Genomic DNA, 12,792 nt, shown 5'->3' on the forward strand with positions numbered 1-12,792 from the left:
AAGTCTCCATTCTTGCATCTGGTATTTCCACATACGATGCCTTTGTCCACCCTAAATCCAAGCTGTTTGCCCATCCCCGGCTTTGCAAAATTCCCAGGACAGAGAGGAAAACCAAGCTAACTCATTTCCCACCCCAGAGATATTTCAAAATTTCTGATTTCTAAATAAACGGCACCGCCCGGAAGGTCCGCTGGTCTCGCGAACTGACTTTAGAGGTACAGAGTAAGTAAGACTTCCTACGAGAGAATGTGGTTCCTCCCTTCTAAATACGCTTTCAACGAAGTTGAATTGCTGGGCCGAGTCATTCCTAAAACAGTCAGGAGAGACATCTCTTCAGTTTCTCGTTCAGCATGAAGGCCGAGATGGCAGGCCCACAGTGCCTGCGCTAATTCCGTGACCAACCTGGAGGGCAGCCGTACCTGTGCCATTCCACAGCCTGGCACTCAGAGGTGTGCAGTAATTAGAAACCACCTGAGTGAAGGGATGGATGATGAATGAATGAATGAATGAATGCCTTTAATTGTATGGACATCTGCAACATGCGTGTGGTATGTATACACGTGTGTGTGTGATATGTACAGACATACATGTGTGTACATGTATATATACTTGCATGTACCTATTAATTGAAGACATTTAATATACAAAAGCATGAACACTCTAGAAAAGATCATTTTGTAAAAATGCACAAATAAGACTCATGTCTGCAGGACATGGAGAGACCTCTGCAGAAAGCCTCTTGTATCAAGCGGTCAAGCTTCTGGTGGATAAACATCTTCAGCCTCTCTCGTGTTTAGATCTTCCTCTTGCTCTGTCCCACTCTCTGGCTTTCTGACCTTGACCCAAGGTGACTTCTAATGTGTGTCTCACAGCAAATGTTTCTGCGGCTGGAGCCCCGCCTCTGACGCTGCTTAGATGTTTCCTATCCTGGAAAACATTGGTCCAAGGCAGCCAGAGACGCGGCCCCTCCAGCAGAGACTAGGTCTCACGACACGTGCGCTTTCCGGCCCTGGAGGGGGTCCCCAGGACCCGGCCCACATCAGCGCTCCGGTCCGGGGCTGGCTGACTCCAGAGGGACGGATCAGGAGTGACCAACCAAGCACTCAGAGGTGAGCCTGTCGCCTTGAGTCTGATCCGTCCAGGGGACCCGCAGGTGGAAAATAACCGGCACCAGTGATCAGACTCCCAGAAGCACATGCCTTTGGAAAGCTGAAGAAGCAGGGCCCTGGGAGCCTCCCCTGGTCCCCGTGGGCTGAGCAAGAAACGCCTTTCCCATGTCACCGGGGTCAGCGAAAAAGGCCTCGAAGGCTGTTCCGCGCCTGCCTGAGTCCTCCTGACCGCTGCTCCTTCCACATCAGCCGCTCAGAGGAAGAAATCAGTGCAAGACAGGCCCCGTCCCAGTGGCTGTAAGATACCCACTGTCAGAATATCTCACGGGGGCTGAAACTGGCAAGGCTGCCACATCCTGCATGAAATCATGGCAGAGCCGCTGGCTTCAGTTCGCCCTTGTGAGTTTTCTTGCTGTCAGGCTTCAGAGCCCAGTTTTCCATCCGGGAATACCTTAAGGACAGAACCATACCCTTAAAAATGAGGCAATAAAGGCATAGTTAATTATTTGCGTATGGCTACCCTTAGAACCCTAACAGTTATAAATTATCCAAGAAGCTTATCCCGTCTGCGGGCGTGAAGCGGAGGTAAAAGAAAGAGCTCTTGCAGTCTGTAGTTTCAGTTAGAGGAAGATCCATAACGAATAAGGAAATCAGCGCTACCAGCGAACATTTCGTGGACTCAGGAAGCAGCGGGCACAGGGATTTACCTATGTTCCCGTGTGTACGGTCTTCACAATCCTATAAAAAAATTAGTATTATTACCCCATCATGCAGATGAGAAAACTAAGGCACAGAGAGGCTTCCTGGGTCGCGCAAGGTCAAAAAGCCAGTTGCTGATAAAGCAAGAATTCAGATCCATAAGGTCTGGCTCCAGAGTGTGCGACTCCATAACATTCTTTCTAAAATTTTAGGACTTCAGTGCAAGCCTTGAGGGCAAGAAGAGAACAGGGAAAGTTTCCATTTTTTAGTGCACCCGCTATGACACCAGTATTAAAATGGCTCTTACTTTTCCTTAGGCACCTATCAGAATACAAAGCCTAAGAACAATTTTAACTGCTTGCATAGTTTCTGATCCAGAGTGAGTGCTCAACACACACTTACTGAATAATTTCAGCTTATTTTGGATTCCAAAGGCAAGATAATGAGCTAAGAACCCATTAATTTGTGCTATGTGCTTAAGTGACTTCTTAGCCTTGCTTGTTTTATTTGCACTGATGTGGGGGGAAAAAAATGGGACTTTGGTTACACATCTGGCTTCTTGCCTAAAACAATGCCCAAAGTTATGCATGTTTTAAATGAATTATCTAGTCTAGAGAAAAATACGCATATCTCCATAACATATTAATGGACGAGAGCCTCCATGAAAGAAGAGAAACTATCTAAGGTCAACAAGAAATAATAAAAAGTGATTAATGAGAGAAATTTTCTAGTTTTAAAGGCCTGAATAACTCCAGAATAAAGAAATACAATTTTATCATTTTCAAGTATTGAGGAAAACACATTTTAATTATTACTAGGGCGTCTGATAGCTATTTGCTCAGGGCTGCTCTAACAAACTGATAGGAAGCATCTGCTGTTAGCGGAATGTTCGCACACATGAATGTCTGTTAAAGATAAGGCGTGAACGAGCGATGAATCCAGAAGATTCCTGCTCCGCCCACGGGATAAAGAGCGCGTCACCCCCCAGCTTTTCAGCGACCAGGGCTTCGTACTTATCCAAAATTCATCAACCCAGGGGCTGAACCACACATTTTGCAGTATTTTTTCCCATCACTAACCCATCTTCCTGCTTTGGCAAGTTCATCTTAATTCCACAGGCCGTTTCCTGAACAAAAATTGGGAGCTCTCTTGAACCACTAACCCCAAGGGGTCTGGAATCTCCAGGAAACGGATCTGGCCATAATAAGTTACAAGACGGAAATTCTTCGTTCAGGGGCCCAAGATACTCAGGCTGGGAGGAGGTGGCCGAGGGTGGGCTCTGCCAAAAGGTGAAGTCACACCCTAGGGTCCCACTTCACAAACCCTGAGTGGGTTCCAGCTCATCCAGACTCTAAGCAAACACTGAGCCCATCGGCAGCCGATGCAAAGGTGAGGATGGAGCCACGACGATGGAGAAACTCAGTGAATAATCATGAGAAAACCCTTGCCCCGAGTCCTGAGGGGGGAAGGAGCACCACAGGGGACAAGGGTCTTCTCTGGGGTCCAGCTGTCCCCACTTCCCAGCAGCCACACCCCCTCCAAATTAACTCGCCAGCGTCCTGACCCTCCACGCGTCAGGACCTTCCCACTCCTCACGCCCAGGTGGCACCTCGGGGCTGGAACTGGAACTGCCAGCGACACAAACCACCAAGGAGAAAGAGAAAATCAGAACTGGGAGAGTCATTTTAAATGCAGAGCTTCAGCTTCTAACTGAGTGCAAACCGCTGTCCCAGAATAGCACGTTATAACTCACATCCGTCACAGCTGCCCCTGTAAAGTGAAGAGAAGGGACAAGGGCTGTGGTCCCCAGACCCCAGCACCACCTGTTGGACATGCAAGTCTCAGGTGCACCCCCACCCCTAATCAGAGACTCCTGGGGTGAGGCTGGGCGTCTCTGTCCCACCCAGCCCTCCAGGGGCATTCTGCCGTGACCTCCAGTGCGGACCTCCTGGCGTGGGGGCCTCCTGTGTCTTTTCCAGCCCCAGATGCTCTGATGATATAATTCCTTTGCTATGTGTCCTCGGAATTTGTTCCTCTGACAAGCATGCAACCAGCACTGTATAAACGCTGTCCAAACATTGGCTCGTTTAAGCCCCGTGCCTGTCCCATGAGCAAGGCACTACCACTATACCCATTTTACAGATGACAGAATGAGGGCAGAGACGGAGGGAGCGTGTGCGTGTCCACATAGCTGTTAAGAGGCACAGCTGGGATTCAAACCAGCATCCATCCACGTGCCTCAGGGCAGTGCCTGTCACCCGTTGGGGGTGTCGCTCAGTTCCCTTCCAACACAGTTGGGTGTGTTTGAAACACCGCAACTGTCCTTCCAGGAGTTGTGTGTACATCTGCCCCTCTAACGCAAGCTTCTTAGAGAAACAGGCTTTTCTTTTGCCTGGCGACCTTCAGAGTCCTTGGAATTCAGCTGAACCCTCAACAGTACGCAATGACTTCCACTTAAGACACAAAGTGAAATTAAGTATTTTCCAAATGAATACTGCAAAAAAAAAGGGACCAAACCACAATAATTTGGCATTTTCTGCCTAATAAAACCTTGCACATTATCAGGAATCATGAAGATAATAATAGTAATATCACCTTTACTGAAGCTCTAATGTGGGACTAAGTTTCACACAACTCAGTAATAACTCCGTGACATCAAATTTTAATTTTTTTCTTTAAAAAATGCTAAACAGCAACCTGAAAATTAAAGGTAATTAGGAAAAGGAGGTTGCTCCTCTTTAAAAATGACACTGTAGGAGTTCCCGTCTTGGCTCAGTGGTTAGTGAACCCGACTAGCTTCCATGAGGACTCGGGTTCGATCCCTGGCCTCGCTCAGTGGGTTAAGGATCCAGCATTGCCCTGAGCTGTGGTGTAGGTCACAGATGTGGCTCGGATCTGGTGTTGCTGTGGCTGTGGCGTAGGCCGGCGGCTACAGCTCCGATTCAACCCCTAGCCTGGGAACCTCCATATGCCGTGAGTGAGGCCCTGAAAAAAGACAAAAAGACCGAAAATAAATAAAATAAAATAAAATAAAATAAAATAAAATAAAATAAATAAATAAAATAAAATAAAAATGACCCTGTAAAGCTGGTGCTCTTGGGAGAGATGGAAAGAGACGCTCCTGTGCTCAAGAAAAGTCATCAGTGGCAGGAAAGGCTAAGTGGGTTTTGGAATTCATCATGATTCCTTTTTCCTACTACAAAATAGCATGCTTACTTTTAAAAATAGAGTATTTTTAGAGGTGTAGTAGCCACTGATACATACTAGCACGGTTTCTTGAATAGAAATGAAGGCTAAACCCCACAGCAGTTTTCTCTGAGCCCGTGTGTAACATTCTGGAACAGGAAACCAGCACTGACTGAGCTCCTTCTAAAGTGTTTCTTTTTCTGAAGGGAAGACACGGGCTGTTGGGCATCTCTCTTCTCTGAGCCTCCTTCAGCTCCAGGGGGTGCGAGGGGCAGCGGAAAAAGGTGGTGCAAGCAGCTTTGGAAAAACGGGCTACGAGGAGAAAGGGCTGGGTTTGGGTCCCCCGAAAGGAATACGCTCATTTTCTAAAGCAGAAAGAGCCATGAAAAATTTTTTTAATGACTTTGGTGAAATGCCCAATACGGGAACCCCGTCTCCACCTATTCTGCTGAGCCAGACCACATGTACTGCATGAGCCCAGCTCTGTGAGAGCGACTCTCCCGAGGGCTTGTCCAGCCATGGGGAGGTGTGGTGAAATGGGATCGGGGCAGCTGACACCACGCTGGCCTCCTCCAGGGCACAGCCGTGTGTCCCCTGTGCTCCGAGTAAGAAAGAGAGGCCCGCAGTGCACGCGGACAGGTGTCCGGTACGAAACCCCAGGAATGCCGAAACTCTGAGCCCAGGCCCGAGCCCACGAGCCGTGGAAGATGAGGCGGGGGGCTCCTTCCCCTTCGCCAGCAAGAGAACCGACAGATCCGCAGGTGAGACAGTGTCTCACTGTCTGATTCAGGGGCTTGGCACTTGCCTTGTCCTTCGCCACCGATCAGGAACGCTTTAAAACCCAGATGACATGAAATGTCCTGATGGTGTGCCGATTCCAAAGCCAACCTAGCAACGCAGGGATATTGCTATAAACCTCAGCATAAACTATTTACACAAAGCCTTCAGCATTGTGTATATTTCCGAGTCGTGTTTAGTCTGTGATGAAAGATCTCCTCCAAATTCCAAATTGAGAGGAAACACCTTCCTTTGGCCTTATTTTCCTTTGTCTTCCCTGAACCTACCCCAGGGGTCAGCCACTCCCGGAGCCACTCCGGGGGTCCAGGGGGAAAGGCCGCGGGAACTCGGAACCAGCTACGAGTCACTCAAGATTTCCCTCCAGGCATCAGGCGCCCCCCAAGATTGGGGGGCAGATTTTTAAAAGAAGCTCTTTCCTCCAGCATCTCAAAAGGCCAAGGGTGTCACACCAGCCTACATAAGACAGCGCCCTCCCGGCCACATGGCAGTGCTGACAGTGAACGTCGTCTGAGTGCTTCCTCGCTTCATGGGCAAAACCTCACCGAGCACCTTGGAGATATTCTGCTGTCCTCACTTGCTGAGTCAGGGGCCCAAGGTTCACAGAGATTACGCCGCTCCTGGGGACACGGAACTCATTGTCCTTCGCGACAAGGGCCCCACTGCGCGCTGAGCAGGATGAAGAATGGGGCCAGATAAATCCGCGGGTCCATATCGTGAAGGGTATGCAGCCCCAAGCCAACTTCAAACAACAGCAAGATACCACCACACACCTATGCGAGTCGCCCAAATCCAGAGCACTGAGGTCACCAAAGGCTGGGGAAGACGTGGAGCAAGAGGAAGGCGCACCCACTGCTGGGGCGAGTTCAGAAGGGCACGACTTCAAAATGGCACGGCCACTGGGGCGAGCGTGGTGCTCGCTTACAAAGCCAGACCCACTCTTCCCTACAATCCAGCAATGTGCACATTGGTTCTTCCCCAAAAGAGTTAAAAACTCATGTCCCCATGAAAGCCTGCACACGGATGTTTAGAGACGCTTTATTCAAAACTGCCAAAACTTGGGAGCAGCCAAATGTCTTTCAGGAGGTGAGTGGGTAGATAAACCGTGGTCCACTCAGACAGGGACTAGGATTCAAGGCGAAGAAGCAACGCGCTGTTATCACTGTACCACTACAAACGTAATAAATTCACTGAGTAATAATAATAAAAAAGCATGCACTGTTTAGCCACAAAAAGGCATGGAGGAACGTTAAATGCATATGAGTAGGTGAAAGAGGCCCATCTGAAAGGTCTACATGATGTGTGATTCCAACTGTGTGAAAAGGCGAAGCTGCGGAGACAGTAAAAGATCGATTGTTTCCAGGCTTTGGGGAGAGAAAGAGATGAACAGGCGGGATGCAAAGCACTTTTTTCTCAGTATGATTCGATACTGATGCCCACCTGCTGTGACACATCTGTCCAAACGCGCAGAGTACACAGCACTAAGAGTGATGCCCATGGTAAACTGGGGACCTTGGGGGATGACCTTGAGCCGGGCAGAGGTACCACTCAAGGGGGGAGCTGTGGGTAATGGGGCGCTGTGCACATGAGGACATGGGGTTCATATGGGAAACCTCTGTACCTCCTCCCGCTTTCTCTTTGAACCCAAAACTGCTCTAAAAGACAAAGTCTTTCTTAAACACAAACAGACAAAAACCACCCAGCTGAAAAGAAGGGGACCTCTGGTCAGACAGTAGACGGCCATGGCCAGGGGCTGGGCAGAGGTGTCTTGAGGTCCTGAAGACAGGCTCCGGACAGAGGAGAGGGCTGGGGCGGGGGGAGACAAGGCCGAAAGGAGGGACAGGAGCCAGCAGGAATCTGAGACAATCCAGGCAGGAGGTGAGCAGACCCAGAATGGGGTTGTAGCCGTGGGAAGAGAAGGCAGAGGGGACCCCGAGAAGCAGGGGGGCGGAGGAAAGGGAGTGACACGGCATCAAAGGGGGAGGGGGACCTTCAGGTGAAGCCACGGTCTCTTGGACCAAGCATCAGGAAACACTGGGGCATCAGTGCCCAAAATGGCGGGGGGGGGGGGGGCAGTGGTTCTCGGTTCCGACGGCGAGCTCGGTTCTGCTCGGTTCTGCACATGCTCTGAGTTGGCCATCAAAGCAGGACAGCCAGGGGGAGTGGTTCCATGAGGACGTGAGGCAACCAAACAGGGGTCCGAGGAAAAGGTTTGGAGTCACCTTCATGGAATAATGACAAATCCTGAGAGCAGGAGAGCAGAGAAAGAGAGGCCGGCTGAAGCCCACCCCCAGGGCACACCCACCCAAGGGGTCTGCAAAAGGAAGAACGGAGAAGCAGAGCAACAGAAAGACCCCGAGGACCGCCTGAAGTCTAGGTCTAGGACCACGCGAGGGAAACGCAGGAGGGCACCAGTTCCCGGGGCACCCGGCTGGACACTGTAGCCCCAGAGTAATTCTTCGAGGGCTGCACGGAACCTGACAGTGAAACCTGCTCCGGTTTACATCCCCTTCCATTGTGTGCACAAGAATGGGAGGAATATGTCTTTCCTATTGTTCTGCAGTTGACATTTTTTAGTGGTTGTTTAATAATAGCAGGAAGAACAATGCTCTAATGATATTATTTTAGGCCTATTGTTGCTCTTGCTTACCGGAGCCGGGGAACTCAAAACACCAAATCTGCTTAAGAAACATTTCAATGAGGCTAACTAACCCTTTTCCAGGTTCTGGAGCAACTGTTAGTGCAAACATCGCGTAATTCATCCAAACAAGTGTTGTAAATTATTCACTGGTTGATGCCCTCCCTCTTTCTGAAGGGATGTGTCTCCCAGAGTCACCTGTGGGTTCACTCTGTCTGCAAAAACTTCCCCAGCCTTTCACTGGGTAACCGAACTTGTGAAGTGACAGCCATCTTCACCAGTTCCAAGAACTCTGAAAACAGCCTTGTTAATGAATAATCCAGAATTCCCTCCCGTCCTTGCCCAAGTGAGGGGGGGTTCCGGGTCAGCTCCTAAAGGCAGGACCCAGTCTCCCATGCTGCCATTTTGCAAACACCCCAGTCTACCTGCGAGCCCCCTGGTTGAGCTGGGGGGCCTTCTCGCCGCTCTCCAAGCCTGCGCCCCTCCCAGAGGAAAGTTCGAGCTCCGCTTTCACTCCCATCGTTGGTAAGGGAAGCTGTGGCACCTCAGTATCTCAAAGGAAGGAACCTTATGGTCATCTTTAAATGCAAAGACAGCTCGATTCGTGAAAGGGCAGAGGAAGAATTACCCAGCTTTCTGAGTATGATGCACACGGCAATGAATTTGAAGATACGATGCCTGGCGTATGGTTCACCCTGGCCAAAGCGTCTACCAGCTGGCGTTGCATCGGCCTGCTTCTTTCTCAGTATTTCCCAGGAGGCTGCAGCCCTGCCGGGGAGGAGGGTGGGTACCACCCACTGCTGCGGGGGTAGCGGGGGAGGAGGGCGTGGCATGAAGAAGTGTTCAGGGCGCATGTGCGGAAGCAAAGGCGGCGGGATCCCAGAAAGCAGGCGCAGATCTGCCAGGGAAACTGAGGGTCGGGGTTACCGAGTCCTCCGGCATCGTCTGCTTAGCAAAAGCGGCACAGAATTTCAGATCCACGCTTGTTCTGACTACACCATTAACATACACACGGATCACTCCGTAAGTGTGCACTCTTACACACACACATAGCTTCTGCACACTCTTCTGGCTGGTATTAGAGGCGCTTCCCTTCTCCTGATCTAGTTCCAGGCGTCAAGAGCATGAAGATTTGATTACATCTTCATCAAGCTCATTCCTGAGATACTCGGTTCATGCTGCTGTCATGGGGACTAAGTCAAAAATCCGCCTTCTCCCCTAAATTGCACTTTCTGCAGAATGTGGTCCACACTCACAGGAATTAAATCTCACCTCGCTTGCCTTCTAGGTCCTTCAGTCCCGGAATAGTGACTAATGGTCTGGCGATGCCAACACCCTAACCCCCAGCAGGCATCTCCACGCTTTGGGGAAAGTTCACATTTCTGATCCGGAGAAATCATTTGTCAAGAAGTATTCTACAGACCCGTCGGAGGGGGGAGTTTGGAGGAAGGAAGAACTCATTCAGCTCAGTGACTATGGAACTCAGGACAGGGGATGCTCAACACTATGGGCCGAACCTGAGGGTGGGAAAAAAAATCACTGGCTTAGGAAATCCACCCACTGGTAAATGAATGGTACAGCCATAGCAGAGATGGTCAAAAACAAAGTCAAACAGCCTTTCGTGGGAACAATAATAACAATAATGATACGTGCAATTTGTGCCTGGCACACAGTAGGTGCTGTTTGGGTGTAAAATGCAGGTAAAGTGAGAATCAGATACCCAAAAACACAGGTAATCCAAGAATCCTTTGTCTTGGCTTTTGAATTGGGATTTGACTGATTTATAGCATCTTATGATTCAAAATGCATTTTTAAACAATGTTTTGCTTGGGTCAATATGGAAAGTATTTCAGCTTTCTGGTGTACCTCACAGCTGATTTTGGAAGGAGGTAGGCAAAACAAAAAAAGTCATTGGCATGAAGAGTGAGACAAATTTTCAAGTTAGCCAGATATTATTTCAACATGGATTTTCTTGTACAACCATAAGCCCTGGGCTTACTAATAAATTTTCTCTCCCTAAATAAACCAGGAGAAATATAGTGAAATGATAGCACCTGTTCAGTCCCCTGAGAATCAAAGGGTTCCACACACCAGAGCTCTTAAAACACTAGGTGAGATGTGTAGGGACGGAGCAGAGCCAGGACGGGAATGTAGTGGGCTTCCGAGAATGATGCTAGAGAAGCAAAGTCATCTCAACCCCAACAGTCAGAGTGGCTGTTCACTCTCAGAGTGGCTCGTTCTTTAAAGTCCTGGCTATTTGAAAGCTAGCTCTTAGAATTAGCTTTGATTTGCTACTATTATCCATCAGAAAATCTAAGTCTGAACAGAGCTTCCTATTTCCAAATACAGAACTTTCTCACGTTTCCTTGCCATGCCTCCTTGCTAAATCTCTTGGTCCAGATTTCTAGACCCAAATAAAGTGTTCTAGAGCCTTCTCTTTTGAAAGCATTTTGTCATCACGACCAGAGGGTGTTTAAATAACCAACCAGGGTGCCTGGCTAGACTCTGGGCTGGGAGAAACCATCTGAGGTTAACTGCTGGTGTCATCATCAGTCTTTTCCATACCCAGTGACCCGGCTGCCAGCCAAGAGCTAGACGCTCAATTCCAAGACTTGCATGCATTCCACCAGTTTATTCTGGAAAGGAACAGTTAATAGTTGATATGCAGTGAAGTAGAGTCTGTAAATATTCTGCCTGAAGAAAGGGGGGGGGGGACACCTAAGAGCAAAATTCAGATTTGAAACAGTAAAAGAGTGAGAAATGTGGAAAGAGGAAAATCGTTCTTAAATATTCCGGCAGGAAATGCAAAATGTGTTTCGAAGCCACACCTTTCCAGGGCTTGTCTACCGCGCTGTGACACTAGGGAACAGCTGAGGTCCTTCTTCCGTCTGAAGGGAAGGGAAAAAGGAAGAACAACATCAGGGACCGTCCCCAGCTGGACGCCTTCACTTTTGCAAACCGAACTCCCGGAGGAAATGAAAACTAGGAAAACAATTTGTGCATAGAACAATGAGCTGGAGTTTCATTTTGGTTTCACACTCAAATGTAATGTCATTATAACTGTTTTAATACAGAATGCAAGTCATCGAGTGGAGTATGGAAACGCTTGAAAGCAGCCCTCCAGAAAAGCCCCGCTTCTGTGCTTCAGCAACAGCAAAGTCGTGGGAAAGCAAAGATACAGCTGTTTCCAGGCAAACGGCCCAGAACTGTTCAGCATCAACCACCAGAGTCTCCAAAGCAGCAGAGAAACACGCCCAAAGCGACTCCCAGGCACATGTGTGGGGCCGCGAACGGCATGGGGCGCGCGTGTCCACCTCTCCGGCCCCCGGCCCGCTCGGGCACCCGGACCAGGTGAAGGCGCCCGGCGGCCAGGCGCCCCCGAGGTGCGAATTCAAATCCCGCTCACTCTGGGCACTCTCGCCCCGCGCCGGGCGCACCGAGTTCTGCTCGCTGCTCCCTGGCCCCGAGCAGTCCCCCTAACTCGCCCCCACCCAGCCCACAACAAAGGAGGCTTCCCAAAGGATGCGCGATCCAGCCCACCGGGGTCCCCGGAGGGGACAGGCCGGGAGACGGCGCCTGGCCGTACCACGCGCGACCCCGGGCCCGGAGGGCGGCCCCGGCCGGGGACAAAGGGGCCGCGCGGGGCGCCGGGGCGCAGGGCGGGACGCCGGAGCGCAGCCGGCGGGGACTCACCTTCGCGGCGGCCCGGCTGCTCTCGTGGAGCAGGAGGGCGGCGGGCAGCAGCAGCAGCCAGACGCCGAGCCGGGGCCCCATGGTGGCGCGCCCGAGGCGGCGGGGACGGCGGGGGACCGCGGCGGCGGCTCACTCTCGCAGGGCCGGGACCCGAGCGCGGCGCACCGTGCGGGGCGCGGCGGCTCGCGGCGGAGACCTGAGCGCGGCGCCGCGAGCTCCCCAATTTGTTGGGGGCAGCCCCTCCCCTGGGCCGCCCAGGCGGGCGGCGCCTCAAAGGGGAGGACCCTGCGGCGCGGGTAAGAGGCGGCGGGAGCGCGCGGCCGGGGGACTGTGGCCTCCGCGCGCCGGGACGCAGGGCTCCGCGCTCCGCACCCAGCGCCGCCCGAGCCGCCGCTCGCGCTCGCCGACCCAGCGGAGCTCCGAGGGCGGCCACGCGGGCCCGAGGCCGGCCCCGAAAGCCCGGGAGGGCGGCCGCGCCGCGGGGCCGCCGGCGACGCTTGTGCAGAGCGGATGCGCGCGGGCGACCGCCCCTGAAGCCCGGCCGAGGTGAGAGCGGCCCCGGAACGCGGCGCCGCGGGCGGCGGAGGCTGCGCGCCCGGCTCTCGGAGGAGGGAGGGGGGAGGGATGGAGCGGCCGCGGCGGAGCGGCCCCGACCCGGGCCTTGGTGCGCAG

At 51.8% G+C, this 12,792-nt stretch overlaps 2 protein-coding genes across 3 annotated transcripts in view; one reads left to right on the forward strand and one right to left on the reverse strand.

Moving 5' to 3' along the window:
- Positions 1–12,313, reverse strand: part of COL4A1 (collagen type IV alpha 1 chain) — a 139,078-nt gene extending 126,765 nt beyond the window's left edge. The window contains 1 exon segment of the mRNA XM_021065910.1: positions 12,121–12,313. Coding sequence (XP_020921569.1) covers positions 12,121–12,201 — 81 coding nt within the window. The 5' untranslated portion in view covers positions 12,202–12,313.
- The window catches only part of COL4A2 (collagen type IV alpha 2 chain), a 164,733-nt gene continuing 163,729 nt past the window's right edge, over positions 11,789–12,792 (forward strand). Inside the window, exon 1 of one of the 2 annotated variants that reach the window (XM_021065909.1) lies at positions 11,789–11,810. The gene's annotated coding sequence lies outside the window, so the exon portion shown is untranslated. Of the gene's footprint in view, positions 11,811–12,446; positions 12,667–12,792 lie in introns of those variants that run through there. The other variant, XM_021065908.1, reaches the window with a different exon arrangement.

The sequence above is a fragment of the Sus scrofa genome, chromosome 11, assembly GCF_000003025.6.
Source record: "Sus scrofa isolate TJ Tabasco breed Duroc chromosome 11, Sscrofa11.1, whole genome shotgun sequence".
Taxonomy (NCBI): Eukaryota; Metazoa; Chordata; class Mammalia; order Artiodactyla; family Suidae; genus Sus; species Sus scrofa.